The 27,849-nt window shown below is 44.6% G+C and overlaps 2 protein-coding genes across 2 annotated transcripts in view; one reads left to right on the plus strand and one right to left on the minus strand.

The window, feature by feature from the left end:
* The window catches only part of GPR89B (G protein-coupled receptor 89B), a 42,024-nt gene extending 36,665 nt beyond the window's left edge, over positions 1-5,359 (plus strand). Inside the window, exons 12-14 of the mRNA XM_075909471.1 lie at positions 3,173-3,262; positions 4,517-4,582; positions 4,689-5,359. Coding sequence (XP_075765586.1) covers positions 3,173-3,262; positions 4,517-4,582; positions 4,689-4,895 — 363 coding nt within the window. The 3' untranslated portion in view covers positions 4,896-5,359. The remainder of the gene's footprint in view (positions 1-3,172; positions 3,263-4,516; positions 4,583-4,688) is intronic.
* A 176-nt stretch (positions 5,360-5,535) lies between these two features.
* Positions 5,536-20,520, minus strand: PDZK1 (PDZ domain containing 1). Its single transcript, XM_006124248.4, has 9 exons — positions 20,379-20,520; positions 16,490-16,701; positions 15,908-16,148; positions 14,877-15,013; positions 12,678-12,873; positions 11,681-11,877; positions 9,165-9,356; positions 8,137-8,436; positions 5,536-6,614 (listed from the first exon to the last, which is right to left on the minus strand). The coding sequence occupies exons 2-9, from the start codon at positions 16,697-16,699 to the stop codon at positions 6,531-6,533; spliced, it is 1,557 nt and encodes a 518-aa protein (XP_006124310.2). The 5' UTR covers positions 16,700-16,701; positions 20,379-20,520; the 3' UTR covers positions 5,536-6,530.
* Between the last annotated feature and the right edge of the window lie 7,329 nt (positions 20,521-27,849).

Consider the following 27,849-nt stretch of genomic DNA (forward strand, 5'->3'; position numbering starts at 1 on the left):
CGACTGCAAGGATGTGTCTCAGGCTTATAGGCCGCACGACGTCATGTTATTAAATGGTGAGATTGTGGCGTAGTGGCGGTGCTGACTGCTCTGTATCCCGGTGTCCCCCTACGATGTGATGTGTGATACCCATTGACTCTCCCAGATGTTGTGATGTAGTGTCAGTACCTTGCTGGTTGCTGTGCTTGGGTTGTGGGCTGTGAGTGACCCCGACTGGACTCTGCCTGTGAGCACTGCCCAGCAGGTGGGCTGCCCAAGTCATGTGGACAGAGACCCAACCGGTCAGATGAGTTGGGGCAGCAAGGGAACTAGGGAAGTGAGTGTTCGGAGGAAGAGTTAGTCTGGGCTGGAAACATGATGGAGATAGCCTAGGGAGTAGGCTTGGAGACTAGGGGCTCAGGCATCCCGTCTTAAGGGGTCTGGGGCATCCTAGCCCCCCTCCTATTGCCACATCACGTCTATGCTGTGCTGTATTCTGGAAAATCAGTAAACCCCTTTCTATTCTTCTGGCTGGTGGAAACTGTTCTGGCTGGTACAGGGGTGCAGGATCGGGGGAACCCCGACTGCACCATCACAGAGATACACTCATTTACGCCTATGGCCCCTTCAAGAGTGGCTTGCTTCGATCTACGTGTCTGTATATCACAACCTGGACATGGTGGTATCCATTCCCCAGAAAGTGTTGGAGTCCCTCAGGTGGTGGGAGGGCATACAATTTGCTCCTCTAAACCCCACTTTGACTCGAGTGACAGATGCATTAGACATGGGGTGGGAAGCCTACCTGGGCATCCTAAGGACGCAAGACTATGGTCCCCCATGGATACGAGTCTTCACATTAATGTGAAGGAACTGAGTGGTCGGATTGGCATGCTGGGTGTTCTGAATCCAGATGCAGGGCCAGTGCATATCGATGTGTACGGACAATACAACTGCGATGTTTTATATAAACAAACAAGGGGGGGGCGAGGTCATCTTGCCTGTGCAAAGAGGCACAGAGGCTATGGCGCTATTGTATCAAACACAGTATCCATCTCGAAGCCCGGTACCTCTCAAGTCTACAGAACATGTTGGCAGATGCCCTCAGCAGGACCTTTATGATCCACGAGTGGTTGGTCAGGAAAGACGTGATCAGATCAATCTTCTGAAGGTGGTGGACTCCCCGTTTAGACCTGTTTGCCACCCCAGAAAACAAGAAATGCCTAGCCTTTTGTTCATTCCAGAATCACTATCAGGGTTCCACAGAAGATGTGTTTGCGCTCCACTAGGGGAGGCACCTTTCCTGTATGCTTTTCCCCCAGTCTCCCTGATAGATTGGGAAGCTCAAAGCGATGGGGCCCGTCTAAACATGTTGGCACTTGCATGGCCATGTCAGCATTGGTTTTCCACCTTGCTCATCCTGTCGGTGGAAATCCCAATAACCCTTCCCCTGTACCCTGACCTGATGCAGCATCGGGGGTCCCTCAGGCACCCAGATCTGTGCTCCCTCCATCTAACTGTGGAAGCTGGATAGTTCAATCTATTGGAGCTTCAGTGCTCAGCCCAGGTACAGGAGGTCTTATTGGGCAGCAGAAAGCTCTCTACCAGTGGTGTATTTAGCCAAATGGAAAAGGTTTTCTAAATGTTGTGGGGAGTGGGATGTGTCCCCAGGGCAGGCGCCCATCCCAGAGGTGTTTGGAGTACTTGCTGTACATGTGATATTAGGGGTTGGCACCCTCTTCAGTCAAGGTGCACTTGGCGGTGTTGTCCATTTTCCACTCTGGTCGTTCCCAATACTCCCTGTTTGGCCATCCCACAGTGACCTGATTCAGAAAGGTGTTGGACAGGTTGTATCCATATTGTCATCCACCTGTACCTGTTTGGGACTTGAATCTAGCGCTCAATAAACTTTTGCGTCCACCCTTTGAGTTGATGGCTCAATGTTCTTTGCTGCAACTGTCTATGAAGGTAGCTTTCCTGGTAGCAGTCACATCAGCAAGACAAGTGTCTGAGTTTAGGGCCCTATCCTCAAACCCATCATACACAGTCTTCCACAAAGACAAAGTGCAGCTTAGGCTGCACCCAGCTTTTCTGCTGAAAGTGATCTCCCATTTCCATCTGTTGCAAGAGGTCTTCCTCCCAGTCTTTTTCCCTAAGCCTCACAGTAGTAATAGGCAGAGGGTATTGCATACACTGGATGTAAGGAGGGCTTTAGCCTTCTACATTGACCGTACTTGGCCATGTAGGAAATCCACATAGCTGTTCATGGCTATAGCAGAACGGATGAGGGGAGATCCAGGCTTCACTCAGTGCATCTCGTCCTGGATGGTGCGTTGCATACGCACTTGCTATGACCTAGCTGGGGTTCCTCCCCCTCTAGTCACAGGCCATTCAACCAGGACCCAAGCGTCAACTGCGGCTTTTGTAGCACATGTCCCCTTGCAGGAAATCTGCAGAGTAGCTACCTGGTCTTCGATTCACACATTCATGGTCCATTACAAAATTGGTAAATCCTCCAGGGAGGATGCAGCAGTTGGCAGGGCAGTCCTTCAGTCAGTGTCTCTGAACTCTGACCCCACCTCCATAGGGTAGTTAACTTGGGAGTCACCTGAATTGGAATCAGTGTGAACAAGCACTTGAAGAAAAGACAGTTACTTGTTCTCACAACTGGTGTTCTTTGAGATGTGTTGTTCATGTCCATTCAAATACCCATCCTTCTTCCCCTCTGTCGGAGTAGCCAGCAAGAAGGAACTGAGGGAGGGTATGGTCGGCAGTATTATGTATATGCTGATATAGTGGCGCCACTCTAGGGGTCTCCACAACCGACCCTACAGGAGCTGCTAGGGAAAAAGTTTCCGATGTTTGTGCACACGGCATGTGTACACCTGAATTGGAATGGATGTGAACAACACATCTCAAAGAACACCAGTCACGAGAACAGGTAACTGTCTTTTCCTTCCCTAAAGTCCATAAAAGCTAGATCTATTCATCTCTCATGTGTGTAGAGTAAGTACTTGCACATGAAAGTACCCATGTAGGTCTCCTTCCTGGAGAATATATACTGGTTTGTAAGTTTCCCTGTGGTGAATACCTGCATGGTATGTGAATTCAGAGATCCTGTTAAGTGCATATCCCCACACATTCTTCATCTGCATGGCTCCAGGGATTTAACAGTTTCCTTTTTCTATTGGTGCAGGTAAAATTCTGGTCTCAGCACATTTCCTTTATCCTCGTTGGAATAATCATCGTAACCTCCATCAGGGGCTTATTGATTACACTCACAAAGGTATGGCTGGCTAGGGACCTCTTTATGCAACAGTAGTCCAGGAGAGCTTGTATCTATTTCTAACACAGTCAAGAGCGCATTATATAAACAAGAAATTTTCAACCTTTTTTCATTTGTGGATCCCTAAAAATCTTGAATGGAAGTTCGGCCTACTTTGGAAACCTGAAACACAGTTTTTGGACCCCAGGTTGAAAACCAGTGGTATAAAACTTCAGTACAAAATGTAGGATCTTTGATTTATATTCAGTTAGTGGACAAATAGGGCATTGAGAACTGGAATAGAAATTCTTGCAAGGAGTGGGATGGAGAAAAAAGTTACCTGTGGCAGAATTAGAGGAGGATAACTTTTTCTGGTTTACTTTTTCTGGTCCTCTTGAGAATTCTTTCATCAATTTCAGTTACTATATGCAATGCATAGTCTGTAAGTGCCTCCAGTCAAAGTTGAGTAGGGATAGTGTGGATGTTGGGGTTCTAAATAGTATTATAAATATTTTAAAACTCTTAGTATAATTTGTGAGACTGACTCTGCACTAGATTCCTCTTCCCCGCCCCTCCCCCAAAGTGGCTACCTATACATTTTAATTTGCAGGCTTTGTAACTGTTCAGAACATATCTAGTGATTAAATCCCTGGTTGCTGCCTGTGGGCAGTTTATATGAACCATTCCATTTTTTTTTACCATTAGTAGTAGAAAGATTAGGAAATTTTAAGAGAGGAAGTGTAACAGTGCTTAACAATGATATGGCAGCCTTGGTTTCTTAGTATTGGGTATTAAATGGTGATTAAGAGTTCTTGCATTGCCTCATTTAAACAGCTGCCTTTTTCTGGGGAGCCAGGTAGAGGATTAATTCTTTTATATAACCATGGGGCTAATTGTTACAACACATAACGGGGTGACCCTGATGCTGACCTGTAAATTTAGTGGTATGCTTAGTGGTATGTTGGTTAGAATTTTTTTTAAACTTGATTCTCCACACTGGCTGGCCATGCAGTATTAATAGCTGGGTTAGTGGGACCCATGTAAAGATGCTTAACTTGTAGCTCTACTCGGGTCAAGGTCCAGGTGTGTACCGTTTGAAAAGTGTGATGTACATACACATCTAGGAAGCATGTCTTTTTTTCTTCTTCAGTGCTGGTTTCTAGGACTAAAGGGGAATGATTAGAGCATGTTTTAGTTATATGCTCCTATAGATGGGAGCACAAAGTTGTCTGGTGATCAATTCAATTTTCAGTACTTTTTCCTCCTCTGTTACAGTTCTTTTATGCCATCTCCAGCAGCAAGTCCTCCAATGTTATTGTTCTGTTGCTGGCACAGATCATGGTGAGTATCCAGAGCAGGTAGTGAGCTTTTGTCATATTGTCCCATCTCAACAGTATAGCCACCCATGGATTGGAAAACTGATGTACTTCCTGTATCTTATCTCCAGGGGATGTACTTCGTCTCTTCAGTGCTCCTAATCCGGATGAGTATGCCCCCAGAGTATCGCACTATCATTACAGAAGTCTTGGGGGAGCTGCAGTTCAACTTCTATCATCGTTGGTTTGATGTGATATTCCTGGTTAGCGCTCTCTCCAGCATCCTTTTCCTCTACTTGGCGCACAAACAGGCCCCAGAGAAGCACATGGCACTCTGAATCTATTCCAGTTCTGCCTACTGCTCTGTAATCACTTCTGGCAGACTACTGCAACTCATCAGGGGTGACAGGATTTTGAGAGTGGAAGGGCAGCTGTGTTCTGATAATATATCAGTCTGTTCTGACTTTCACAGTTGCTCTTAGAAGCTATATGGTTCATCCTGAGAGGAGGAGGCCATGAGCTGAAGAAACAGCAGAAGTGGGAGAATAGTGGAAGACAACTGAGGGCCATGGAATAGGACATTCCATGGGACAGTGGTATCTTCTGATATTGAAAAAACTGCAAAGGATGGTCCGAGGAGAGGCCTCTTAAAATCACGGGTAGAAGAATTCTGCATAGAAGGCACCGAGGAAACATGATTTTAGTTTAAAAACAAATCAGTCTTAATCCAGCATTGGAGGATGTTGATCCTGGATCTGAATGTCTGAATCTGTTTAATTAAATCAGCTTCTGTAATACCTCACACTAGCATCACAATTGTTTGTGTCAGTCCCAGAGACTTTAATGTGGATGAGCAAGTGTGTGAATGTGTCACTGTTGGCAAAAGGGGAAATGCTTTGGGATTCAGGCGAGGTCTGTGTGATTAGTATAAGTCAGTCCTTTGTTACCATTTAATGCATAATGAATTAGAGTCCAGCCTTGTGTTACTATCACTTAGAGTTTAATGTGAAGTCAAAGATGGCAGCTATAACAAGTTTACATTATACACTCGAAATTTTGGGTTCCCCACCAACCTATATAGGCTACATCAGTTCATGCTCCTTAATGCAAGTCACTATGGAAAATTTCACCTATGCAAATAAACGTATAGCTTCCTGAAAACCACTCCTAGATTTTGCTCATTTCAAAGTTGTTTGTGGAGTGTACATCAGAGCAGGAGTGTAAGACCCAGGAAAGAGAAATAGCCACTCTGATTTATTTATGCTTTGTCTCAAGTTTACAGCAAGGAGGTACAGCATATACTGTTGGTACTACAGAGCTGGTTCATATTTCATTGATTAGAGACAAGATGTTGGCGTGTAGTCAAACAGACTACATATAAATTACAGATACTGTACAATCTGAGCTACAAGAGAGGCGTGGAGGGAATGATGCTTGTACCTTCTGGCTAGCGAACAGTTAACTGGTTGTTTGGAAGAGACAATATCTACAGCTTTTTAACAAGTGGAAGGAGTGTTGTTCACAATGATTTAGCTGATGGGGTTTGATTAGAGGAAAAAAGTCTTTTGTGGGGAATATGATAAATCAGTTTTTATATTTAGGATCTTCCTTGTTTTTAAAAGGCCACAATACTTATTGATTTGTGAATCACATTTCCTCCCCCCATAAGGTGGCAGAAATTCCTTATTAGTCATTTAAGCTTTTACAGAGCAATATAAGTAGTAAAGAACTGTCCGCTTCTCCAGGCAGAAGGCCAATAAACTCCCATTAGGTAAGTGGGAGTGGTGGTGGGGTGTTCCTTTTCAGGAAAAATTAAGTAGAAGGAACTTGCTGTTCCAGCCCTCACAAGTGTGAAGTTCCATAACATAGTGTGGTTCTGAGAAGTGAAAGAACAAAGACCGCTCAGAGGAAGCGAACTTCTTTTTTTAAGCTTTGGAAGATGTCTCTTTGATTAGCTTCTGTTGTAGTCTGTCTCATAACTGGGTGTTTTCATCCTCTTCTGCTGAAGCTACTGAGAGGGAGGAGGAAGAGGAGGAGGAGGAGGAGGAGGAGCTAGCCTGTGGAAAAGCAATAAGTAGAAATTTATTATTTTAAGGTTGCAGCTAACATGTCTGATAGTTTACAGTGGCATGAGGAATCTCTATCAGTCTCTTCCAAATCTATGCCCATTAGGTATTTGCCTTTGCATGGGGAGTTAGTGAATTATTCTTCTAAGTGCACTTTACAAAGCAACTAAATTGCCTAGTGGGAGTTCCATGTGCTTGTTCAACTTCCCTATCAAATCAACCAAGGTCACAGATAAAAAGAAGGGTTTAACTATAGCTCTGCAAATCCAGCCTGGGGTGTAAGACATCATTGAAAGAATCTGCAGTTGGAACTTAAGACATGTCTACACTAGACCAGGCAGCTTGGCTTAAGGTATGCAACTCCAGGTATGTAGAATACGCTCCTGTTGGCTTCCCTTACTTGTCGCAAAATCAGGAGTACTGGATGCCAGTGGGGGTGTGCTCTGAGTTTGATTTAGTGAGTCTTAACTAGACTTGCTAAATCGAACTCCGGAAGATCGGTCACAGTAGTGGCAATCTTCTATTTACTGTAGACAAAGCCTTAGTTAACAATTCTGGGGATAATACATGTGGAGGAATAGAATCCAGTTTGTTCCTCCCTAGCTGTGGTGTCTCTTCTGAATGAACAGGAGTAAAAACTTGTTTATTTTTCACAGCAAAGTAGATAAAACTCTGAATCCACACAGGAGTCAGAGCAGTTGAATAGAGGTTTCATTTTTTTTTTACAATAGCAAATGTCAAACTTGTTACTGGCACCAATATTTTTTTTGGGACCTTCGTTGGTCACAGTGTGTCACAGTGTACCCATCTCATGCCCACCAGAGTCTGCATCATTTTAGAATGTTTCCCATGGTTTCCCCATGGTCATAGTTGTATTTAAATCCTGTTTGTGGCCTGTGCTGCCTGTGGTTGAACAAAAGATTCCTGATTATGTCATTCTCATTTACAGGACAATGTAGAACTTTAAAGACTAACAAGATGGTTTATTAGATGATGAGCTTTCGTGGGCCAGACCCACTTCCTCAGATCTGAGGAAGTGGGTCTGGCCCACGAAAGCTCATCATCTAATAAACCATCTTGTTAGTCTTTAAAGTGCTACATTGTCCTGCATTTTGCTTCAGCTACCCCAGACTAACACGGCTACATTTCTATCACTATTCTCATTTACATTAACGAATGCTATATTGGTAGACCTACTTGCAACAGCATAGTATCTCCACTTGCCTTTTATGTTCTCTCTAACATTGGCTGGCACGTGCACACAAACACACATTCTTTCTCTTCTCCTCCCTGGATCCAGTAGATAGTCTGGTGTGGCTTAAGGAAAGGAGGCAGTTCTATCCTCTGTAACCAGGCTTGTGCCATTGCATACTATTTATTGTAGATCAGGATTTTGTAAATCCAGAATACAAATAGAATTCATAGTTCCTACCTCAAGCAAATGTAATGTCTTATTCAGGTTCTTTTCCCCACCCCCTGCTCCCCAAGATTTGGTTACCTCAAGATTACCTACCCTGTCTCTTGGTTCTGAGGAGGTGTTCTCTGGCTCTGTTGGTGGGTCCTCTGTATAAGCAGGAGGATCAGTAGTGTCACAGAGCTGATCTGCCAGAGGGGCAGTAATTGGAATATTCTGAGACTTAAAGTATTCATAAGTTGCTTTGCTGCACACCAGTAGAGTCAGGCTGTCACTGCTGTCTTTGATTTTTGCTACAACCTTGTCATAGGGTTCATTCAACATGTTCACGCCGTTCACTTCTACCAGAATGTCCTCTTCTTTCAGTCCTGCTGTGTCAGCTGGCCCACCTTTCTGTATCTGTAAATAACAGGCTCTCAAGCTGTGATACCAGCACAGTACCATTAAAGGTGCATTAATGCTCAAGTATAATAAATAGAAAATGAATGTTATGTGGTTTTTTTCCCTAATACAGGGGGTAGAGTACAGACTAGAAAAAAATAATTTGAGCAAAACTTATCTGGAGAAATGTCTGTTCCGTAACACATTCCAATATATATTTTATTAATAGTCCTATAAGGGGTTTTGACTTTGTGAGGAAGAGGCTTAGGACTCGTGCTAACTGTGGTGCTTAGGGAATGAGAGAATGGCTTGCTGTATTTTACATTTTTATAGTATCTTGTCAGACTCAGGTCCTTTACAACCATTAATTTAATATTGCACCGCTGTGGGTTAGATAAGTATTAACGAAGAAGAGAAAGAGAGACAAAAGTTATGCATTTTACCCCAGAAATCTTGCAGAGCTAGGAGTATACCCCAGGTCGTCTCACTCTTGCTCCTGTACCTTGATCACAAGATCACCCTTTCATCTCTAGGGATATGACTTTATCCTGAGTTCATGGACTAAAACTCTTTATCCTCCAAGAGCACATAGGACAAACCTTGCCTTTTTGTTACATATAGTTTAGAATGACTTGTTCCAAGTTCAGTCACAGCACAGAATGAAGGAAATGGATGTCTAATTGTAGCCCATACTCTCCCTTCTAGTGTCTCCCGCTTCTCCCAATCTAGAAGCCCTAGGTTAGTACCTCTTTGAACTGTGTGGGCATATTCTCGTTTCTATTTAAACGGAAGCCGAATCCACTAGAACCCTTCACCAGCCTGAAGATTTTGGGCTTGTGGTTGACCTCATGATCAACATGTGATATCGGCTCTTCCTCTGTTTCAACTGGAGAGGATTTTTGAATTTCCCGGAGGTACAAACATGGGGAAACTTGAGCCTGAAAGACCAAAGCAAAGGAAAGTCCATATTAATGTAATAACTCTCACAGATATCTGTCTAAACATTTTATGTTTGAAATCTTTACAATAGTATAGATCCGACCCTATGGATTCTACTTGCTTATTGAAACCTATCCAGTAAACGAGATACAAAGCTGCAATATGGGCACGAACGTGAGCAGGGATCTCTTGTCTAATACAGAAACTGCCTCATAGTTGCATTTGATTAACTTGTTGCTCTCGACCTCCTCAAATCGGGTGTTTCAACAGTATATAGGATGGTGTAGGGCAGGAGTGGGCAATAATTTTGGAAGGAAGGGCACTTCACAAAATTTTGGAAGTGGCCACAGGAGAACTACCCTGCTGGGAGCTTTGATTGACCTGGGGTCCCTGCCCCTTCACTTCTGGCCAATGGAAGGGACCTGGAGAGAGGTACTGGGGGCTAGCCTCCTCCCAGAGTTGTCTGGGGCGGAGGCTTAGAATTCACATAACATGGCTGGCAGCTCCTGGCCATGCTGCTAACCTGTTACCTGGCAGCCGCCCAGCAGGCACAAACCCTTTGAATAGAAGCAGTTGAAAGGGCTCATGCCTCCCAGGCAACGGGACAGTGGGACTGAGAGCTGCGAGCCCTTGCAATTGCTTCTGTTCAAAAGGCTTGCACCTGCCAGGCAACGCAGCCACCCAGCAAGCAGTGCGAGCCCTTTAAATAGAAGCGGTTGAAAGGGCTCGCATATCTCCGGCTCCTAGGCAATGCACTAGGGCAGGGGTCAGCAACCTTTCAGAGGTGGAGTGCTGAGATTTGACTTATTCGCCTCTATGTACGGGTCTGAGTGCCTGTGATACTTTTAAAAGTCAATAATAGTCCTACTTACAGCAGCTTCATTAATAAATAAATAAAGATGCAGATCTTACCTTTCAGTGCAGGGGTCGGCAGCCTTTCAGAAGTGGCCTAATGAGATTTAACGTATTCATGGATCTGTGTGCCAGGGGAGGGAAGGCAAGGGCAGGCTGGGTACAGTGACTTTATTTTCTGAACCAGCTGCAGCTAGTGAAAATGGTTTAATTTAACTTATGAAACTGATTAAGCGTTTTAACTTTCTCATGTTAGGTTATCAAATAAAGTAAAATATTATGTCCAACACAAAGTTTCAACTTTTTCTTTATTTATGTCTGGGGTGGGGAACCCTTTTTTTTGGGGGGGGGGTGTCACTGGCCCACAGAAAAATCAGTTGGGTATCATGTATAAACTGAAAAGCAAAAAAACCTCCTTCAAAACCCCCCAACACTCACTGATATAGTCCCAGTTGAGACACCTCACTCCTCCCCAGGTTGAGGGGAAGGGAAGGTAGGGACTGAGGTTCAGGGCTTCCCATAGACCAGATTTACTTTTCTGGTGTTCCAGAATTAGTGGATTTTATGGACTTCTTTAGGCTCTGGGGTAGGAACAAAAATGTGAGGGGTAGAGTATGTGGGACAGGGCTGCCACAAGTAGGATAGGAATAGGATACAGGATCTGGGAGGGAGGTTGGGTGCAGAAGCTGATTGGGAATAGGGTGTTTGGCCAGGTGAAGGGAGCTGGCCCCACAGTCCAGGGCCAGCCCCGGAGGCACCATTGCCACAACCATGCAGTCTGGGGCTGGTCTCGGAGGCTGGAGGCGCCGCTGCTGCATACTCACACAGTCCAGAGCCAACCCTGGAGGTACCGCTGTTGCAACCCTGCAGTCCGGGGCCGGCACTGCTGCCATGTAATCCAGAACTGGCCCTTGAGGCTAGAGGTACTACGTGGCTGGAGCAGTGGCGCCTCCATGGCGAGCTCTGGACTGCATGGCTGCAGTGCCTCCGGTCCCTGCTGAGGAGTCTCAGCCCCAGTGCTGCCTTGTCCCACTGCAGCCTAATCTGCTTCAAGGAGGAGGGAGTGCTCTCCAATGGCTGTGCCGGGGAGGAGGGGCGGGGCTGAGCTCCCTCAGCATGCGTGCCCTAGATTGCCGACCCCTGCACTATGGGGCAGGGCCTGGAACTGCCTCGCGGGGCCATATCAAAGCCCTGGTTAGGCTGGATCTGGCCTGCGGGGAGGGTTTTGCCCACCCCTGGTCTAGGGCAAGAGTAAATTGGGAAGTTTAGTGACCTATTGTAGAAGTCTCCCCTGAGTAAGACCGAAATGAGCCCATCTCAAATGTTCATTGTAGAGAGTAGTTGAATAAGAGCTATTAGAAAGTCTCTGTAATGGTGCTTCTTTCAAAATGGACCCATCTTTTCCTTGCTTGTTCATTCCTTAACCTAGTGAGGAGCTATACAAGCTTGACCCCAGTCTGCATTTCCTTACCAATTTATACATGGTGTCTGTCTGCTTATCCACTACCAGCAATGTGGTCTTTTCCCCACACCTCTTAATCCTCTCCACTGCAGTGTCGTGATCCAGTGCCTCCACTGACTCCCCATTTACAGCCACCAGGATATCATTGTCCTTTAGACCTGCCTTGGCTGCTGGGCTGCCAGAATCAATGTCCTTAATTAAATGACCTGACCTCAAAAAAACAAACAGAAAAAAAACAGATCTAGTTTTAATAGAGAAAAGCAGATATTTCATGGGTGAAGTTTGGTTAAGATAATGAAAGACATGTAGGACAGTAGAAACTCACTCTCTGACTTCAGGTTGAAATAAGATTCCTGATTTTTAGCTCATTCTATATTAACTCTAGTGTAGAATCTAGATCTCCTTCTAAGTGACTTGAAAATGTTTCCCCAAATTAAAGTTGTGATTTACTTGGAGGCAAAAATGTGGTCTACTTAAACTTGAGAACTTTGTGGTTTTGGTGAACCCAGTTGTGAGAGAGCATCTGAGGATCCTTTTCAAGTTATTCAGATAAAGTAGAGTTCTTTTGTAAAAAACCACCAGACGTTACTCTGGACATGTTGCTGACCCTCAAAAATGAAGGGGTTGGAGACTGCCTCGTAGTGGTAATTACGGGAGCTAGATTGTAGCAGGTGGGGAGGGCCACAAACATCACAAGTTCCACCTCAGATTGGAAAGTTTGATGGAGATTCATATATTCCAATGCCAGGAGGGGCCATTTGTGAATATCTAGTTAGGTCTCCTGAATAACATAGGCTATAGATTGGGGTTGTTTGGCTGTGACAAGGTGTGCTTTGAGGGATGGTGTGATGAGGTGTGTGGTGGGGTAAGGGAATTGGGTTGGTAGCAGGGTAGAAAATGATCTGTCCAAGATGGACACTGGGCACTGGAGTGCAGGAGTCCTTCAGGGCCCCATAAAAGAGTACTACAGAGCATACAGGAGGATGGCTGATGGCTGAGCTCTCACCGTTACCATTTTGTTCCATCCTCAGATAAAACCCATAACCATCATCTCCTTTTTTGAGCTCCACTATTCGAGGTTTGTGGGGAAGCAGTTTCAGGCTGGCTGTCTCTCTCTTCATCATCATCTGGTGGTTGCTGTAATACTCATCAGTTTCATTATCTGACAGCAGAAACACAATGTGGCTTCCAGACTTCTTCACCTGTTAATGGTGCACACACACAAAGGCCTTTGAATGGAGTGTGGGGGCTGTGGAGAGCTTTATGTTGGCATGTTCTTTAATGTACAATGCTGGGCTGTAGATAAATGGGCTGTAGGGTCTACAAAGACTAGACAGCAGGGTGGTGTTCTAATACATGCCTATATGACTGTTGACTCCACTAAACCTACCACATGTTGCTGTAACATTCATCTCTAACTGCTCTGGAACTACTTCCATCACCCTACACTGCCATCACCATTGCATGTGTTTTTTGTCTATCCCCATTGTACCTCTGCTTCTCTACCTCCATCTTCAAAATTTGTATGTTTGGTCCTGCCATGAGGGCAGGGGACTGGACTCGATGACCTCTCAAGGTCCCTTCCAGACCTAGTATTCTATGATTCTATGTTTCCTCTCCTTCTAAAAAGTGTTGCAATAACAGCACACAACACAAGCACTACAGTTTTTTGTAGTTAGTATAGTGATTTGGATCAGTATGGCGCAGTGGTTCTAAAACTTATTTAATTGGGCTTCTCTTGTAGTAGTTTGTCCTGCCCCTCAAGTACATATACTGCCACCTAGCTCTGATAGCAAAATGGATAGCAGCGGCTGGTGACTGAGTGCCCCGCTCTGAAGACAGCACTGTGCCAGAAGCAGCACAAAAGTAAGGGCGGTGATGTGAAAAGAAATATTCAGCAATATCACTTTTCATAGTAGACTTAGTGCCCTATTTGCCATCCTTATTTTTGCACTGACAACAGGAGCCCTGCCACCTCCAGGTGTGGGATTGGGAGGATGAGGAGGAGACTCTGAGCCTTGTGGGATTTGGAGGGTTGAGGGGGCAGGGAGAGGATAGTCAAGCCTGGGAGATGAGGCTCTGGTTGTCCCTGTTTCTGCTAGTTCATTGGCTTCTACATGAGCCCCATACATCCAGGGCTGATAGCCAGAGCACTTGTAAACAAAACAAAACACACAGCTCACATCTCCCATGACGCATCCTCAGGCCTGCCCCATAATTTGAGAAGCACTGTTACAATGAAATGCTGTAGGATTTTTAGTTTAGATATTCTAAAAGCCTTTTTAGCTCAAGTTGCTTCATAGGCATACTGGTGTTTGAATGCTTAAAGCATCCGCATATGTGATTTTTTTTTTTCCAAAAGAGACTAATGGAAAAATCACATGTTCTTTTCTTTCTATCCTTACCTCTGACACTTCTCTCAGTGGATCAATGTAGAGTTTGATTTTTCAAATGATGTTCATTATTTTTCCTAACACAGAATAGATCTTTAAACCACCTTCACCACAAATAAGAATATACCAGTTGTATATTGTGACAACAGGACATTTCATGCAAGGTTTGCTATACACTTTGTTTTTACTGATCGCTAGGTTACGTTGTTTGGCTCTGACTGAGTCTGTAAATGGCACTGTTGAAATTAGTTTTGCATTTCTTAGTAGGAGAGAATCCCATCCTCCTTTTTCCCCCAATTATCCAGATCTTCACATGAACCCTCCTCCCCCTTCATCTAACTCATGGAGTACAATCTGCTTTGCTTTCCAATCTTACCATCTGAATATCAGAAAGATTCCTCTTTTACTGGGCTCCACCCCAGACATGCTGACTAACTCATCTTCCTAAGCACCGGAAAGATTTTCAGAATTCCTAGGCCTGTGCCACCATTTTTTTTTCAGATTTATGGCAACAGTACAGTTATGGTGCTTATGTCACTCAGGCCTGCCTCAAGGGCAGTGTTCTTCCAAAGCAAGCTTATAATGTCTGATGCCAGACTTGTCAAGAACAACCAACTTTTTCCGCAGCCTTGTACTCTGTCCCTGACCCACCCAAGAAACAAAGCCAAAGTAGTCGCCTACATTAAGACTGCAATACTGCAGATAACGTACTGTATTGACTTCACTTGCTCTCTGAATGACATTACTGACTAGTAGCCTCAGGCTGAGGAAATGGCTTAAATGAAGGAAGAAGAGGAGTTCTTCTAACATACCTTTTCAACCACTTCCTCATGTGTGTCATTTTCCACATTCTTCCCGTTCACTTCGATCAGGCGGTCATTATGTTGGACTCCTGCTTTCGCAGCCACTCCTTGTGGAGACATACCTATTATGAAGATGCCCTTCTGACCTAGAAGAGGCAAGAGAACTTACTGCACAGAGCAAGTCACTGGAACATGCCTGCACAGATTGCCAAGCAAATTTCATGCTGATGTAAGGTTCTGCAATGACTGCCTTGGAGACCAAGGGGCTCTGTTTATCCACAGAACAGTTACAATGACAAGTTTTCTCAACCCAGCCACACCTGTGTTGCCTCATTCTGGCCCTGGAGGGATAACCTCTAGAGAGGAGAGGGAACTTCATCTGTGACCCAAACTATTGTGCACCTCTCTTCTGATTATTGCTTGACCCTTAGTATTATGGAGAATTGAATTATTTTCTAAAGCTAGAATTGATTAAGGCCCACTTTTGTCATTCAATGTGACTTATCCACATTTCAGAGTTTCTTGTGTTTGAAAGACTTCCACATGTGGTCCCTGAGTTATTCTAGGCACGGTGTTATTTACATTGTATTAGCTTCATGGGAGAAATTCAGTACAGGTCTACAGAATCCTGCCCATTCTTTTGACTTGCATTGTGGAAAGAGGGTTCAAAAGAAAAAAAAATCCTAAATGTCTTGCTTCTCATGTGAATACACATAGATTGGAAGAAGCTTTTTTCCTTTTGTACACTGTGATACTATGGTTCAGCCCCTCTCAGATGGTTGCCTTTAAATAAGCTCCAGAACCCTGAGGTAATTCAAAGAAGGTGCATTGGACTTGAAGCCATCATTTGTTGGGTGCTTTTGGCAGCTGAGAGCCTGGTGCAAATGGTTTTAGCAAGTCTGCTTCAACAGCTGGCAGAAAATAGGACAGGATGATGAATCAATTCCTATCCCCCCACCTAACCAGAGAAAATATGCAGTCAGGAAATTATAAGTTGTATGTTTTGGCACTTGCCTACCGCCTACGCCCATTGTTCTCACCAACTGTGGTTTTCAAGGAGAAGTTATAACTGTTTCCCTCCTTCACCAGGTAGCAGAGCCGAGGCTGTGGAACTGGAACTGTTACTCCATTCATGACTGGAGGCTCTTTCTTTTGCTGCTGAGTTGTCTTCTGACCCAGCTCTTCAAAGTTCACCCCTTCTTTCGCTGCCTTTTCATAGGCTGTCTCATCCAGAATGAGGACGGTTACAGAATTCCCACTCTTTTTCATCATCTCCACTACCTGCAATGGATAGAATGAGCCTGGAGGTGGTAAAGGCAGAAAAGCACCCAGATGGCCTATATAAAATCTCCCCTATCACTGAAGCACAGCACATGGGAGTTCTGCATCTTTCCCTGCCCACTGGGGCATTTCATCAAAGATCTTTTCAAGCTCCTTTGGAGCAACTTGAGGTCTGTTGATGCCTGAAAGAGAAAAATAATCCTGTATGCTCAGTTATTCAGCTCTTAGCTTTTGTAGCAGGAATTATGTGAGAAGTGGCGGATAAAGGTTTGCTGAACCAGATATCCAAAGCGGGGCTGAAGTTTTGAGGACTGTCTGAGGACTAATATAATTAGACTTACTTGTGCATGTTCTTCTTTGTCCACAAACAACCCATTGACCCTCAGAAGTCTGTCTCCATCCTTCATCCCAGCCCTGTCAGCTGGACCGCTGTCCTCCACATTCCGGATGAGATGACCCAATTTGTTTTTTTCAATGCGCAGATAGAATCCATAACTCTCCCCTTCTTGTTTGGTTACTTTGCATTCTCGAGGCTGGGGAGCAAAGGTCATTTCTGCCAAGCAGAATGGAAAAGGGGTATGTCAAAACAGGACTAGGTGAAAGGAGGCATGTCATTTGAGCCAAAGTGCTTTTAACAAAGTTAAAGAAGAAAATGCTTTTGTCCTCCAACTCTGATGTTGTTAAGGACGAGACTGAAGGCAAAATGATAAAGAAAATAAAATGGGAAAACTGTAATCAGAGCCTATTCCAGTGCTGAGTAAAGAAAATTGAGGTGTGGCTAAAATTGGATTCTTAGAGGAGGTCAAGAGAAAGCAAGCTAGATAGCTTGCTTGCTTGTTTTGAGCAAAGTGACCCTTTTAGTGTTTTTGGCTAAACAGAATTAATCTGAAGTGAAACCAAGGACTTCATTGGTCCCCTTTAAGTGCTGACAGTCCCACATATGAAATTCAAATATCTGAGACAGAAGGGGCCGAAAGTCCTTTGGCTCTGATAGTGTTCTTCATACTCAGACTTCAGGAGCAGAGAACTAAAGGTAGGCATTGCTATTGCAGATGTTTCTGCTGTAATGGAGGAGAGAAGAAAAAGATGCTAAGGAAAAAATGTGGGTGTACTAAATATTTTGAGTCCCTTCTATCCTGAGCTATACTTAAAACTTATACTAGCTTAGCTATGTTGGTCAGAGGTGTGAAAATCCACACACCCCCGCTGACATAGCTATGCTGCCAAAGCCTTCAGTGTAGATGCAGGTATATTAACAGAAGTGGGCTAATGTCCCTAAGGGTATGTCTACACTACCACCCTAGTTCGAACTAGGGTGGTAGTGTAGACATACCCTCAGGTAGTAATATTACACCTGTGGAAAAACTCCTTTGGATGCACACCTACAAAACTGGGCTGTGCTAGCACAGAGAAGGCTTTGTGGGTTTGGAAAGGGGTTTTAAATCTTTTGCTGCTGGTCATTAGAGCACAAATGTCTAGATAATGTGCTTATACCACAATCTTAACCTGTATTCTCAGGTACCAAAGATCTCCGCCCACTACCTATCTAATTGCCAGATCTTCCAGCTTTCTGCCCTGATGACCTCTACAGTGCAATGATGTACAAAAATATTTTCACACTTTGGAGGAAGTTACATATCTTGAAGGAATTACAGAAACAGTAGGTTGCTGTATGGACTGGGTTCATTACTTTCCATTTAATTCATTGAAAAACTCAAGTTTTTAAGTATTAATTGATGCTGAATTTCCAATCTGTTGCCCCAGCCTGCCATGCAAACCAGAGCACTTTCTGGCAGAATTCAGGGCCAACTGACTGTGTAGCCAGATGGGTCTTTGGGATATTACTAGTCGGTGGGATGGAACTCTTCTTTTTTTTTTCTTTTCTGTGCCTGACCATTATAAAATGCACAACAAGGGAAAATGTAATACATGGGAAATAAGGTTCACTCTGGGGAGCAGGTCCAGGGGGAGGCAATTTCACTGTTCAACAGCTCCTGCCAAAGAGCTATCCTAGTGAGTGTTGTGGTTTACTAACACATCTTTCTCTGACTGGCTCTTCAAAAAAATCTGTGTAATTATGTAGTTAATGACTGATAACCCTTTGGATGGACTTTTGTCTGCTTATCACTAAGAGAAAAAGCTGTCATGTGACCAAGGCAAGCTGTGATGTACAAATTACACATTAATCGCAGCCCAGATAAATACGGTCCATGTGATCACCTGTCCTGCTGTAAAGATTTCCTAGGTACTCTGTGTTTCTCTCCTTATGCGCCAGACCTTGTGGATGATATATGTAGAAACTCTGTCTCGTTTCAGCTGTCTGGTATTCTAATCAATTCAGGTTTGTGACTCTGAACTACTCTCTCTGACCACCCACAGGATGCTAGCCTAGGTCAGCAGAGTCCATGAGAAGCTTTGTGACTAGAGAGAGAGCTATTCAAAATAAATTGGGCTCGTTTATAAAGAAATAGGCCCATGTTGCAGGGATGGTCTGGCCTGGGACTTTGTGGGTGTGGAGATAATTAACAAGACTATTTCTAAGAAGCATTGACAAAATTTGTCCAAGATCCCATTAATGCCAGCGAAGCTCTAGCTGCTGACTTGTCCCTCCAAATTGTTCTCTGTATTGTTGCTATCCCCCTAAAGATGGATAGACAGGCCCACATGCACATATCACTCTTAACAATCAGATTATAATCTGGAATAATTATTCCAGATTAACTCTCTGTGTGACCCCTCTCATTCTGGTGCTATTTAACAAAGTCAGAATTTAAGATACTCTTTTTCTTGAATAAGAGTGCCCGCAAAGGTTTGCAAGGAAAAGATGCTTTAAATTCACACCAGATTTCATAATAAGTTAATTTTCATGTATAAACAAGCTCAAAAACAATCTCCTCCTCCCCGTTTATTAAAAGATGATTGCCCCTATAGGTGAAAGGATATGGGTGAGTTAGGTCAGCTAGCATATTGAAAGTCAGATGGGCACAGATGTGTTATGGAAGCTGAAGGAAGATACAGTTTTGTCAGCTTAGGACCCTGCCCATAGCTGGAAAGATTGAATATACTGCAATACTTAGCACTGAACATATCCACAAAAGAGAAATTAAGACTGAAGTAAATTCAGTTGTAGCAGGTGCATCCTTTCCTAAACCCAATTTTGAAAATTTCTCCTGGTAGAGATTCTAATCCCAAACACAGCTCTCCTATAGGTAAAGAGGAGACCACAGCACACAATTTACCTGCCTTTCCTTTGAAAAGTCACGATTTGCCCTGATTCTATCCCCCATGCACTGGTATTATGACAAATCCTCCATGTAGACAGGCAAAGCAACCACTTGCCCTTGTGGAACTGACCTGCTTTAAACTGGAGCAGGCTGCATTTGTGAAAATTGCAGCGCATAGTGGCTTGTTCTAAATACTCTAGGGCAGCGGTTCCCAACCTTTTCCAGATGGGGACCCATTTTGACAATGCAGGAAGACTTGGTGACCCAAGGCAATTCAAAAATGGGGGGAGGTGGGGAGGCAGAGCCACCTGTGGAGACACTTTTGAAATGTAATGGCGACCCATATTTGGGTCCCAACCCATAGGTTGGGAAACCCTGCTCTAGGGCTATGTTTACACTGCCCCCGTTTTGCACAAAAAATATGCAAATGAGGCGAAGCGTGGAATATCGCTGCATCTCATTTGCATAATAAATTAGGCTTCGTTTTTGCGGAAGAGGCTTTTGCGCAAAAACCTCTTTGTAAGAGCTGTTCTTCCGCATTTTTTTTCAGGAAGAATGGCTCTTGACAAGAGAGGGTTTTTGCGCAAAAAGGAGCTGTGTAGATGGCTCTTTTTTGCGCACAAGCCTCTTGCACAAAAACAGAGCCTCATTAATTATGTAAATGAAGTGCTGTGATATTCCATGCTTTGCCTCATTTGCATATTTTTTTGCGCAAAACGGGGGCAGTGTAGAAATATCCTAGGAGTTTTCACCAGTCCCTGAAATAGAGATAAATCCCAGCGAAAACCAAGCCGAAGAAATCTGCAGGTGCCGGAAATGGCAGATATTGAACTCATGCACCTCAGGGGGGGAGTGGGGAAGCTAGCATGGGGCTTAATGCTAATACTCCTTTTGCTGCACAAAAGCTTTGAGGAATAGGGGTAAACAACCTAAAAAGGTAACCAGGGTAGTAACTCCTGGGAGGTTTGGGGGCAAGGGTTAGTAAAGAAAGAAGGGAAGTTCTTACCCGTGTCTGCAGGGTGCTGTCCCCTAGGGAATTCTCAGCAGTCTCTCCTGTGGCTTTGCCTGTAGGTACAGCTGAATTTGGACTGTGCAAAGGTTGAGTTAAAAGATTATCTATTTAACTGAGTCTTACTTCATGTATTCACCTCCTTGATAACCTGCCTGCAGTGGTGCAAATCACTTCTCCTTTCTCAGCAACTTTGAATTCTGCTCTGGGGTTTTATTGATCATTATACTGTCAAACTCAGACTTTTACAGGGAGCAGATCCAAGATAAGCCTGATCTTTGCTCTTGGTAAGAGCTTTCCCCTAAAACAGACAAGGGCTCACATAGAGCAGATCCAAGACAAGTTTCAACCACTAGAAATGAGCATTGGCAGGCAGGCTCTGGTGACAGGGACTCAGCTATTGGAAAGAACGCGTCTGTTGTACCTCTACTGGTTATAGTCTCCAAATTAATAACTGCCTTAGTTACACTGTTGCAAAATGGCATTGTGAGGTTCCATGGTTAATATCTGATTGTTTCCTTAGCAAATCAGCTCCGTTGACAAGGAAAAGTAAACTTAAGATATTTGCCTGTGTAACCGTGAGCAAATTTTCTGTGGAATCAGCAGTGGGGCCAACAGCCTTGCTGGGCCCTGAGCAAGGCAGAGCCCCCTACTCTGTGCCCCTGGAAGGGGCGGGGCCTCAGGTGGAAGGAGGCATGGCTGTGGATAGCCACCTTTCAGCACTGCCTGGACCACAGCCTCCCTACCCCTCCTCCCAGCCCTCTGGCAGTGATTTAAAGGGCCCAGAGTTCCAGCTACTGCGGTAGTGGTAGATAAGACCCCAATACTCTTTTGTATTGCTGGGCCCGACAACAGTTGCTCCTTTGGCCCCGTCCTCTCCATGGGCAGGCCTGGGAATCTGTGATGCATTATATCCATGTCTGTTATGAGCTAAAGAATAGGAACAGACAGTCCCAAGAGGCTAGAGGGGTGGAAGTAAAAGGCATCGAAATCTGTCTGAATATTGCATTAATATGATCTTTGCATATAGGCAGGATGAATGTGGAGATGCATGAAAATCTTCCTTCTGGATGTTGGGCATGGGACTCCATATGCATTCTGAGGGTAGGAATTATTTGTATTACAATAGTGTCCAGAGGCCTCAATAAAGATTGAAGCCCATTCTGGTAGGTGCTAGACAAACACATGGTAAGACAGAATCCCTGCTTCAAACAGCTTGCAATGTAAACAGGTGAGTGACAAAGGCTAGATAAGGAAACAGAGGCAGAGAGGTGAAAAGCAACATGTCTGAGGTCACCCAGAAGTTGTGGAGGTGGGACTAGAACCTAAGTCTCTAGGAGCAGCATGCTATTTGGGTAATGTGTCGGGAGGTTTTGTTGATGCAAAGTAGCTTCATTGATATTCACTAAGGGCCAGTTGACTCAATGAGCTTGGTGGATACAGATGAGGCTCTAACAGCCCATGTATTGTTTTGAGAACAGTAATTTGCGCCTCTATGGGTATGTCTACACTGCAGGCTAAAGTCAAGATATGCAATTTCAGCTACATTAATTGTGTAACTGAAGTTGAAGTAGCTTAACTTGGCTCTTGGCGCTGTCTACGCATCAGGAAGTCGAAGGAGGAACTCTCTTGAACTTCCCTTGCTCCTTGTGAAACGAGGGTTACGGAGCTCGGACTAAGAAGCCTGTTATTTCAAAATAGTTTTGAAATAATGGGCTTGCTGTGTAGACACACACTCTGTTGTTTTGAAATAAGCATGCAGTGTAGACATAGCCTATAACATCTTCCAACTGAAGTAGAGGCAGAGATGGCCAGAGGGGCAGAAGAAGGGGGGTAGGCTGTGTGGGTAGGTTCCAGAGGGCAAGCAGGGGTTTGAGGGAGGTAGTGTTGGGGAGTGTCTACCAGCTGAGGGTGAGGGATTGGGATTCTCTTCCTATGGTGAGTGAGTTATAGGAAAATTGGTAAATGGGAATGGGGCTGGCAATGTTCTTTGGGAATGAGTGTGGTGGGTTTGACCCAGCAGCTGGGTAGGAGAATGCATGTGGGTGCACGAACAGTAGAGCAATGAGGTCAGGGCATGGGGCTTTGTGGAAGGATGAGGGTGCAGTATTGAGTGAGTAAGCAAGCATATGGGCCACATTAAAGCATAGACAAGCTAGGCATGTGCCTAGGGCCAATTTGGGGGAGGCAAAGGGAGTCAACCAGAATTCCATTGCACTCTGCATCAGGTTGCAATGCCAATCACTCAAATTTTAACATACTGTCCCTCCTTCATGGCAGAGGGGCCAAACCTGAGTGGGTAGTGAGGTGGCCAGTGCTAATGCTTTTTGGCACTGCAGTGCAGCTAGTTTCTGCACCAGACATCCACTGGAGCTTGACTGCCATCCAGGCTCCGGATGGGGGAATGGGCTGAATTAATAGGCATCATGTAATTGCCTGAAACACCTGGACCTCATAGAATATGTCTAAGGTTGCTGATTTTGGTTGGGTGATTTCCTGGAGGTTTCATCACATGACAGTCTTTAATGAAAGATTAATCTTTAATTCCTGGAGACTCCAGGACAATCCTGGAGGCCTGGCAACCCTATATACCTACACAGCAAGTGGCAGGGATTCTCAATGCCCGAGACTAGAGACTTGAGCTCATGTTACAGTGCTAAAAATAAAAAACATGGACTTTGTAGCTTAGGGAGGAGTGTGTGCTTCATGGGTCATGCCACAATGTCTATACTGCTGTTTTTAGCACCATCACACAAACATGAAGCTGTTGCCCCAGGCTCTGAGACTTTCTGCCACTTTGTTGTATAGATGCCCCCATAAGAGGGGCTGGAGGAACTGATTTTGGGGGAGGAACTACAGTGAGCAAGTTATACTCCTATAAAGGGGCCCTGAAGCAGGGTCTTCCAGAGCAGGGAAGACTCAAAGATATCCCAAAGGGGCCAAGACTGTAAGAGGATTTCAAGGAAAGAGCTTGGGAGAGGCCCCTGCATCCCAGAAAGATTAAAAGATAGCCTGAGCCCAGAGGGTGGGCTGAGGGGGGCCCAAGCCGGGTGTGAAAGAATGTTTTGTTTTGTTTGGACTTCTCTGATCCCAGAAGAGAATTGAACTCTGAGCGTGACCCAGCTAGAGGGCTAAGCCACGTGAATCCCAAGGGCAACAGAAAAAGCCTGGTTCCACAGGTCAATTAATACTGGAGTACTTTTTATCTACTAAGATTATCATTAAGCTGTAAAATGCTTCTGAAGATTTGTGTTATAAAAGAATAAAATTTTAAAAAATGGAGGCAGGGAGTGGTTGCAGTGCCACATTCAGCTGGCAAGGAGAGGCACATATTTGAAACCTGAAGTGTTGCTGATTAATACAGTATCTTGCTTATCTATATCTATCAACCTCCCCACCTGCACACCCTATGGGAAGGCTGGTTTACAAGCATATCTCTAGAGCCCTGCAAATCCACAGATATGCACTTGATATCCACAGATGCGGATATCCATGACTCATTTTTGCAGATACGGGTGCAGCTACAGATATCATTTTGGATCTAGAACCAGGCATAATTTGCAGATACTTGCCTTATGTCCATGGGCAGGGTTCGCCAAGTGGCGGCGAGCCCCACTCGCCAGCCGCACAGTTCTGCAAGCCGCGCATGTGTAGATCGCGCTGCGCATGCGCAGATCGTGTGACGCTGGCTGTGCCGGCTTGTAATCTACTCGCCACAGGCGAGTATATTACATGATTTGTCAAGCCCTGTCCATGGGCATCTGTGGATCATTTTTGCAGCTGTGGATCCCAATTTTGTCTCACCACAGGGCTCTACATATCTCTGCCATTGTGGGGTCCAGATGGTTAGTTCAAAAATAGAAAGTTGATATTCACATAGAATCACCTGATTCCAGGAGCAGGAGCGCTAAGGAAACATCAAGTATGGCACGACTTGTCAATACAGAGGCAGGACAGTTTAATACTGTGATTCTAATATTCCAAGACAAGCAGTGAGTTCCATTTATAACAATGACAACCTTGTCATTCTCTCCTTGATTAATTCATCTTTACCTAAATCCTGGCTGTGGTAGCTCAGGGCCTGGTTAGTGCACTTGCTCGCTCTTGTTCCTTCCCATCTTAGCTATTTGCCTTTTCAGGTTCTCCCATCTGCTAATATTTATGTACCCCAGCCCTGGCCCCCTGAGCCACCGCACAGCAGCCAGCTTTAGCTGCAGCATCTGCCTGCACGTGGCATGAATTTCCCAAGCACTTTGGGTGGGAGGGGAAAGGGACCAGCCAGTAGCCAACGGGGAAACTAGTGGGAGGTGGGTCTAGTACCTACAGCTGGGCTCTGCCCCCTGCCACACTCACCACCAGCAGCAGGCCAAGTGGAGCAGCGGCCCCAGCTTGCAGTGCTCCTTTGGTCACATCTCTTACGGGACAGACGGGACGGCTCCACACTCACTGCCGGAAAGCAGAGCATTGGGGCTGAGGAAGCAGAGCAAGCTAGGGCCACCTTGCTCCACTTGCCTCACTGCTGCTGGTGAGTATGGGGAGGAGGGAAGAGGACAGCCCCTGCTGCCAGCTCTGCTAGTCCCCGAGGCCGCATAGCTCAGGGGAGTGGAAAAAGGTGGAGCAAGGGTGGTGAGAGGCAGGACCTGAGATGGAGGGGAGTTGTCCCAGCCTTTCCTCAGGCTGAGGGGGCACATGGCTGGTGCCCCCTCCTACCATGTTATGTTTCAAGCTTTGCTCTGCAACCATGTAGACTAGAATTTTGGGGTTTTTTTTTTTTCTTTTAAGGGGGAGCAGAGGGGAGAGAAATCAAGGATCTCATACCCCATGACTCCAGGATCTGGGAGCTTACAAAACACATCCACTCTCACAAGCCTTGCAGTAAATCAGAATAACAGATAATTTCAGAATTAATCTGGACTTCTGCATGTTGTTTCTGCAAGCTTTGGCACTGTGGTGGAGTTCATCTGAAATCTAAATTCAACTGCACAGTCTACATTTTCAGAGTTGTGGGTGGGAGCCCAAGTTGAGTCGCTTTAAATAGGGACCCGATTTTTCAGAAAGTCCCGAGCATAGGGTTAGCATATTTCACATTCCCCAAAAGAGGACATAGTGATGGTCAAGATATCTGCAGCCTCCCTGTCGAGGTGGGGAGAGTGTCACTCCAGTCAGCGACAGAGCAGCTGATGCAGGCCCAGGATGCAGTGATAGCTGTCTGTCAGAGCCTTCCTGCCTCTCCTTCTCCCCAGTGCCAGGAGCCAGGACCTGGGTGGGGGGATCCAGCAGCTGCAGATGCAGGGGAAGAACCAAATTGGGGCTGTTTGTGAACATTTTGCAATGTTTGCTTGCAAAAATCCTAGACCTCTCCTCATATGAAAAATCCACCCGGACTGAGTATCAAACAAAGAGGAAATGTCCAAGAAAACCTATACATATGGTACTCCTACCCACATACTTTGCCTCTGGAAAAAAATCAAGCCCCTTTAAAAAGGAACCTGGGGTTCGGCCCCCAAAGTCATTTTCTGAAAATTTAGGGTGGGGTTATAAATAAAGCTGTGATTCGTTCACAGAGTCCGAGACTTTCCATGACTTCTGCAGTGGCTGTCTCTAGGGACAACTGCCCCAGGGCAAACTGCTTGAGTCTACTACAGCCAGCTGCACCAGCTACTCTATTGTACCTGGGGTCAGCTTCACCCACTGCTGCTCAGGACGCTCCAGACAGCTGGCTCCAGGACCACCCAAGCAGCAGCCAGTGTGGCTGGTTCTGTGGACTGCCCAAACAATGGTTCTGGGGCAGCCCCAAGGAGCACCTGAGCAACAGCGATTTCAGGGCACGTGGAGCAGCAGCCACAGGGGCATCTGGAGGTCCAGCTTGGGAGTGGTGTGGGGGCAGGGAGAGTGTCAACCCACAGTTCTGGAGCAGGGGCCCCACAGACCGGCAGGGCACTAGAAGTAGAGATGTAGCCAGGAACTCTTTTGGTAGAAGTCACTGACTGTGAATTTTTATTTATTGCAGTGACCTGTCCTGACTTTTGCCAAAAATATCCAGGACTAAATCTTAGCCACATGGTGGCGGCTATGCATCGACTCTGAGGGCCTGAGTTGGGGTACATATTTTGGCAGATGAGAAACATTTTATGTGCATATTTGCATTTTCATGATTTGCATAATGAATATGCAAATACACAAATAAAATGTTACCAGCCTGCTGAAAGTTTGTGAATGGATTTGTAGGCCCGTGGTATAAAAAAGGTTGGGAATCACTGAGTTACAGGATCGTATTTGCACGATGTGTTAAGAGAAAAACCTTTGTTTAATTGTAGAGTGTACGGGTAAGTCCAGGTTTCAATAAGTGTAAAGCTAGTAAGTAAAATAACATTTAGAGCTTCTTTAACACCTCCATCCAGATTACATGTAGTAACTGTTATGTCCCTGTCTTCAAATGAAATTGAGGCTCAGAAGGTTTAAAGGACTTGCCTGAGATCACTGAAAAAGATAGGAGAATCTGTGAATAAAACCCAAGTTTTGTGAATTCTTGCCCTGTGCTCTAACTCAGTGGTCCTCAGTAGGAGAGGTTGTGCAGAGATGTATTGGGCAACGGAGTGACTGCTACTGGAATGCTGTGTCTAGTTCTGTTGTCCGCAGTTCAAGAAGGATGTTGATAAATGAGAGAGGCTTCATAGATGAGCCACAAGGTAAATTAAAAGATTAGAAAACGTGTCTTATAATGATAGACTCAAAAAGTTCGATCTATTTGGATTAACAAGAGAAGATTAAGAAGTGATTGACAACAGATTATACATACCTACATGGGGGACAAATATTTGATAAGCTTTTTATTTTAAATCTAGCAGAAAAAAGTATAGTACAGGAAGTTGAACTAGACAAATTCAGACCGAAAATTAGTTGTAAACTTTTAACTGTGTAAGTAATTAAATGAATAATTGTTCCAGATTATCATGGTAGACTCTCCATTGCTGGCAATTTTAAAATCAAGACTCTGTTTTTTTCTAAGAGATGTTCTAGTACAAACAAGACTTATTTTGGGAAAGTTTTATTGTCCCTTCTGGCCTTGGAATCTATGACTCCATAAAAAAATCTCTCTTGTTATTTGTCATAGATATACAATCATGATTTTTTTTCCTGGTCTGTGTACTGAAATGACTATTTAATTGTTGGGGCTGTCTGTGGATTTAAAAATGTAGGTTTGTAATAAATAAATAAATAAATGTCTTTTTCTCCTTTTACAATGAGTGTCAAATGAACACTATTTTGGTTTCTGCTCAGGTCACTGGAAAACAAGTAAAAATGATTGCATTAAAAAAGGCTTTTGATAATATGCTTGTCTTGAGACAGAAGGAAGGAAGATGCAGGAATAGATGCATGAATGTGTGTTTCAGCAATTAAGACTTAGAATTCAGTCTCATGTTTTAATTTTAGTTTAGTTTAGTTTTGAATTTAGTGGATTTTTAAA

This window comes from Pelodiscus sinensis, chromosome 1, assembly GCF_049634645.1.
Source record: "Pelodiscus sinensis isolate JC-2024 chromosome 1, ASM4963464v1, whole genome shotgun sequence".
In the NCBI taxonomy this organism is placed as follows: Eukaryota; Metazoa; Chordata; order Testudines; family Trionychidae; genus Pelodiscus; species Pelodiscus sinensis.